Source organism: Sardina pilchardus, chromosome 6 (assembly GCF_963854185.1).
Source record: "Sardina pilchardus chromosome 6, fSarPil1.1, whole genome shotgun sequence".
Taxonomy (NCBI): Eukaryota; Metazoa; Chordata; class Actinopteri; order Clupeiformes; family Clupeidae; genus Sardina; species Sardina pilchardus.
This window is the reverse complement of record NC_084999.1, coordinates 18,811,659-18,818,093: the sequence shown is the minus strand read 5'-3', so window position 1 is coordinate 18,818,093 and position 6,435 is coordinate 18,811,659. Positions and strand designations below refer to the sequence as shown.

The following is a 6,435-nucleotide window of genomic DNA, read 5'->3' as shown; positions in this document are numbered from 1 at the left end:
TTTACAGTTTCTTATATTTTACAAATGTATATCTCTCACAAAAATATATCTCTTTTTGAAAAAAGTTTAAATACCTGTACATTTTTATGAATATATTTACATATAGTGGGTGAGTCCAGACAAACAAGAACATTGTTTTCTAAACTCATTTGTAATATTTCTCTTTTGACAGTGTGTCTGACTTGGGGTTGGCATTAATAGGAAAGATATAATGGCAAAATATGTAGAATATTCACAGCACTGAGCATTGTTTTTCAAAGCAAAAGCCTTTTGTCTATAAAAAAACGACCAGCCAAACAACAGTAACGACAACAACTGTTTCTAAATATACAAAATGCAAATGGCGTGACATGACATGACATGACAGTAAAGTGGCACGTCATCATAGCAGCGATGCTATATTTGATTATTTTTGGCTGGCATGTGCAAAAAATCAATGATCAACTGAGCTATGTTTGATAAATATGGAAACCTATTCTTGACTATACTGAAGCAGACGCAAACAAAAGTCAAAACAGTGCATACAAACAAAATTCCATCTTTCAAACAAAGTAGGCTAAAATATTTTACAAGGCACTATTATGATTGACAATATTACAGGGCTTTGACTTGAAAGTGACTTCCTTTGTTTCACTGTGTCATGAAAGCATGTGGTATACGGAACACCAAAATACAAAATACAAACATGAAAAGTCCTTGAAGCAACACTGACGAATCCGTTCAACGAATGTCACCATCCATGGCTGAATACTTTTACTCCGTTGCATACTACTCAAATGTTAATTTGCTTATCTGGACAAAGCACTGGAGACAGAATTCAAATTGACTTTCTGACACCAAATAGATATTCCGACTTAGTGATGACGCTGTAGGACTGAGAATGATGGATAAAAAGGCTCTTCTATATGCCTGAGGTACTGCCTCAAAAATGTGTGTGTTTTCTAAAAAGTCTAAAAAGTCAGTCTACATTTCCCCCTGTGCAAGGAAACTGTTTAAATTCCAACCATGCTTGTATACGCAGTAATCACATCACGGTATATGTGAGCGTACATTATACATGGCCAGTCAAACTGAGTTTGCATGAAAGTGCACACAGCTAGTTTTAAACTCACTAAATAGATGAACAGGATTCGATTTGATGAACTGATATTGGCTCAAATCTAATGTTATATTCATCTTTGCCTCATGGACTTTGAATGAGGTGAAACCTAGTTGCATGCAGTAGCAGACCTCTAGAAAGGATTCAATATAGCAACTTGGCATTCAGGAACGCACAGTAGGCAGACTGTTGGACTAAGTTCTCTCTCTCACGTGTCACGTAAGGACAGAGTGCAATGCAATCATGACAGGAGGCTATGGCATAAATGTCATTCTTCTTTGGGTGTATGGAGAGCGTTTGGTGTGATGTTTGGTGTAATGTTGTGGCTGTGTGTGTGCACGCGCATGCATAAACGGACCACACCATTAAGCTTATGACTTACGCACGGCCGTGAGCCGCACCATTGAGGACAGGCGGTGAGGAGCGGAGCGGCGTCGGCGTCGGGCGACAGTGGCACGGGCGGCGCTCGCCTTGACCACAGTCCCAGTCAGTCGCAGGGCAGCAGTTCATTTAAAATGAGCTTGAAAGGACGCTTTCATCTACAGCGAAAAAAAAACAAAGTCTCCATATCTGTGACAGAGAACAAAGAGAAAGAGAAAGCGAGAGAGAGAGACAGAGAGAGAGAGAGCAAGGCTGAGGGACGGATAGGGAGAGAAAAAGAGAGGGATAGAGAGAAAACAACAGAGTGAGAGACCAAAAGAGAAACAAATGCTGTGCAGGGGAGACCTAGAGGTCACTGACACAAAGGGTCCTCTTTCCATAAATGTCCTGTTGGATCTCCTGGTCTTGGTTCTGAGATGTGGTGGCTTAGGCGTGGGCTGTTGATCTTGATCTTGAAAAACAGGGACGCTTTGTTTTGTACCAGAAGCAGCAGGTCAAGGTGGACCCGCAATCAACACACGCGCACGCACACACACACACGCACACACACACACACACACACACACACACACACACACACACACAAGGACTTGAGGTCTTTTTGAGGTTCGGTATGGAACTTCACATCAAAAATGAGCAAAAAAAAAAGTATTCCACTGAGTGACACACACCGATTTAGAAAAAAAGAATCCCAGGAGACCAAGGAGAGAAAAAAAATGAGCTTGAAACTACAAAATAGACAAATACACTCTCAGAGTGTGGAATGTATTTAGAACGCTCCACTCACATGGTGAAGAAAATGCGCACTCTCTCTTTCTCTCTCTCTCTCTTCCTCTCTATGGATCCATTAAACTCACAATTCGCCAGATCATGAGGTTCACTCAAATGTGCTTGTGGTTTTCTGCAGGCAAGTAAATCTTTCAAAAATAAGGTTGTCATCCATTTACAAAAAAAAAAAGAACATCCCTTTAAAAATGCGTATGTTCCATCCAAGGAGGGCCCCTTTATCAAACCATTGTGCAGACTGTGTTGAGGTTGGGGTCAAAGCGGACGACTTTGCCTTCGATAGATTTGGAGTTGGTGTTGTACATGGGGTTCTCGAACGTCGCCTGGCCGTTGTTGTTCTCGTGCACGGAGCAGCCGGAATACTCGGTTTTATCGGTCTTCCTATAGGGAACGCAGGAAAACACACAGTTATACATCATAGTTAGCACAGTATTGTTCAGTCCATAATTAGCTCACGTGCTAGATGTACAGTAGCAGGATTTTTGTTTTGTAGATATGAGACATGAGATACATGCCCCATGGACAACTAAATCCTTTCTACTGAATGCACTGACAGAACATAAGACTAACTGTCCCTACAACTCAAGACGAGTTGGAGACACTGCAAATCAAACAGCCCTGCAGTCAAGTTCTGGAGTAATTCTGTACTTTGAGAAAATAGATCGAACTTGACAACTTGACACGTACCGCTGTTTGTAAAGGTAAAATCCAAAGCCTGCAAAAATCAGGGCGAAGAAAGGCACAAGGATTGCGATGGCCACAGAGCTGCTGTTTGTTCCGTGGGGAGCGTCAGGTGTCCTCGTCGTCTCCGTAAGGTTCAGACCTGCCAGGTAAGCATCTGTTACAGTTTTAGTATACATATCCACACAGTCGTCACGTCACACTGGGCTAGCATCAGTTAGCATGCAGAGGTAACAATGACTGGCAGCAACCAATGTCACGCTAAGCTACTATTCAACAAGTTTCCCACGAAGAATCGGTTAGCATACAGAGGTAAACTGAGGTGACTGTTGCATGGGTGGGTATGGTGTAAACATACATCATGCTAGGCTACCATTCAACAAATGCTCTATGATGAATCAGTCTGCATGCAGAGATAACAATGACTGCCAGCGAAGTGAGTATTTTCACACTGACCAACAAGCAATATGCATCAATTTTGTGACACAAACAGCACGGATGACAGTGCACGGATGACTGCTGATAGTTCTCACTCTGCTTCAGACAAGTTTGGCAGTTTTTCATGCTGGTGGTGGCTAGGGTGTATCGCTAAAGAAAACAGGCAGCTCCAGCAGTCAGTTTACTTGTGTGCAGTGCAAGGAACTCCCGTAGAGGCTAAACTGGAAGTCAGCAAGAGTTGCGCATGTCTCTCACAATGTTTGTTGAGCTCAGAGCTGTGATAATTCAATCAATTCAGGGCACTACCATGGCAAGAGTGCTACGTTTCTGAGAGCCTGTTGTGAATCACCTTAATCAAACAAAACAGAGGTGTTGCCTCGAAATGTGAATTTATACAACCCTCCTGTAGTGGTGGCCACAAATCAAATTACTTTTGTTCAATTAAAAAGCCTAATTACATTACAAAACTCTTCAGCGGTTGCACTATATTCAATTAGCTTTAATTGAGGGATGAATCACTCAGCATGTAAACTACCATTAGCAGTGGCCCTCGAAAAGCACCGGGGAGGATAAAGCCAAACAGCAACTGATAGACTTGACAAGAGCCGCTATATTTACCTTGCCTCTGCAGTCCAAACGGCCCGTAGTCTCTACCCTGTATGAAGCCTTGGTAGACGTACGTGCCACGGTCGGGCTCGGCGGAAACCTGGAGGATTGGCAGAGGCAGTTAGGAGGGACAGAGGTGGTGAGAGCCACTTTTTCCCCCCCTCTCAGAAATGTGCCACTGTCAAATACCATTCAAATTCACTTGCACAGTCCTGCTTTTGAGTGCACACATTCCTAGTGGATATAAACAGTCTCTCCTGCAACTGGCATGCCCCCCCCCCAGTGGAGTCACTTATACCTCTTTAAAGTTCACTTCAGAGCTCTCTAACATCAGAAAAATGACTTACTCTGTTACACCTACTGAAAACAAATCACCTTTCGAAAAATAAGAAAAATGCCCACACCAACACATTCCTTTGCAGGCATAATAATCCTGTGATATTCAAGTCTATTGTCCTCTATCCGTCTCTCCTGGCAGGCCATTTACTGGTCTGGAGTTGAGGTGGCTGATTGTGTTGTTACTCACGAAGCCGTCCATGGCCCAGGTGTCCTCGGTGGTCTTGCTGTAGGTGCTGTGGGCCAGCGTCTGGCTGTGGTGCAGCTGGAGGGTCAGTCGCGCCTCACGGCTCTTGTACACACCTGTGGAGCACAAGCCCATACACTCAGGACCTGGGTCTCTGATCAGCACTGTACACTCTTAAAATGAATGTGTTGGAAACAACACAAACTGTGTTGTCCCTATTTGGACACAAGTTGTGTTGTTTTCAACACATTTGTTTTAATAGTGTAAAGGTGTCTTCATAGAATTGCACTGAAAGACATCTATGCTCATGTGGATGAACTTCAATGTGTAAATGCACTGTACGTGTGTACTGTATAAAGTGGACAAAACACACCGTAACTTGTATTTTTTAGCACAGTACACTCTTAAAATGAATGTGTTGGAAACAACACAAACTGTGTTGTCCCTATTTGGACACAAGTTGTGTTGTCAACACATTTGTTTTAATAGTGTAAAGGTGTCTTCATAGAATTGCACTGAAATACATCTATGCTCATGTGGATGAACTTCGATGTGTAAATGCACTGTACGTGTGTACTGTATAAAGTGGACAAAACACACTGTAACTTGTATTTTTTAGCACAGTACACTCTTAAAATGAATGTGTTGGAAACAACACAAACTGTGTTGTCCCTATTTGGACACAAGTTGTGTTGTCAACACATTTGTTTCAATAGTGTAAAGGTGTCTTCATAGAATTGCACTAAAATACATATACTGTATGCCTACGTGGATGAACTTCAATGTGTAAATGCACTGAAATGTTTACAATGTACAACATGTGTATAAAGTGGGCAAAACACACTGTAACTTGTATTTTTGAGCCCTAGGATTCCAGGCAGTCTGTTTCACACTGATAGGGTGGCTCTCCGAACGTGCTGAGCAAATGCCAAGCTTTCCCTCTCAAGGTGTGGTTGCTCATCTGCATAATATTCAGTCATTAAAACACTATAAAAGTTGATCATTAGGATCATATGCACTATATATCTCGCAGCACATAAACCCTCTGCAGGCTAACGCTGTTGGAGCGAGTGCTTGTTATCACAGTGGTGGCGCGACAGGACTGCTCGCCTGCCTGTCAGCCCTGGTGTGTGTTACTGGCTCCATTAGTTCAGTGTGGGAGAGAGACGAACATCCAACCCCCCCCCCAGCTCGCCCCGTTGCACTGACCTGAGAGCAGCAGCTCCACGTCGCCGTCGCTCAGCGTCACATTGACTCGGCCGGTGGTCACGTTCAGGCTCGTGATCGTCAGAGTCATGGGCTGCTTGACGCCGCGGTGCTCGAACGAGCCTTTCCAGACGTACGCCAGCGCGAACACGTCGTCGGGAACTGCGCGGAGGAGGTCGGAGAGGTGTGTCAGAGAGAGAGAGAGAGAGAGAGAGAGAGAGAGAGAAAGAAAGAGAGAGAGAGGGAAAGAAGGAGAGAGGGAGAATATTAGAGCACAGTGCTCGAGAGGCACTTACGACGTCCAGCAATTAACACCTTCCTGTCACTCACAGTGGGAGCCGGCCGCATGTAATTTCTGCACGCAGAGAAGGCTGAACGTGCCCGGCTACACGCGCCGACATTCAACAGGCCCGGAGTCTGCTGCTCATTAGTGAAATGGCGCTGCGGCGACGCTGCCAAGTGATTGATGGCCCAAATATGAGCAGTAAACGCCATGTGCAATTAGCGGTTTATCTGTAAATTCCCGGTGTGCCGCACCGGGCCTAATGACAAACTCCCACGCAAACATGACACAGCCCCTATAATTTAAAAAGGCCTTTGTTTTTGTAGAAAAATGGAGATGATGGGAGCGGACTACACAATGCTTCCAAGACAACATAATTCTGTCTCGCTAAAAAGTGCTTCTGCCCGCTGCCGACGGAAACTCGGAAACTCG

General features: G+C 44.2%; 1 protein-coding gene across 1 annotated transcript in view; it reads right to left on the bottom strand.

Moving 5' to 3' along the window:
• csmd3a (CUB and Sushi multiple domains 3a) overlaps positions 1-6,435 on the bottom strand; it is a 191,899-nt gene continuing 185,464 nt past the window's right edge. The window contains exons 66-70 of the mRNA XM_062539706.1: positions 5,724-5,882; positions 4,518-4,630; positions 4,004-4,091; positions 2,954-3,089; positions 1-2,647 (exon numbers count right to left, since the gene is read on the bottom strand). Coding sequence (XP_062395690.1) covers positions 2,488-2,647; positions 2,954-3,089; positions 4,004-4,091; positions 4,518-4,630; positions 5,724-5,882 — 656 coding nt within the window. The 3' untranslated portion in view covers positions 1-2,487. The remainder of the gene's footprint in view (positions 2,648-2,953; positions 3,090-4,003; positions 4,092-4,517; positions 4,631-5,723; positions 5,883-6,435) is intronic.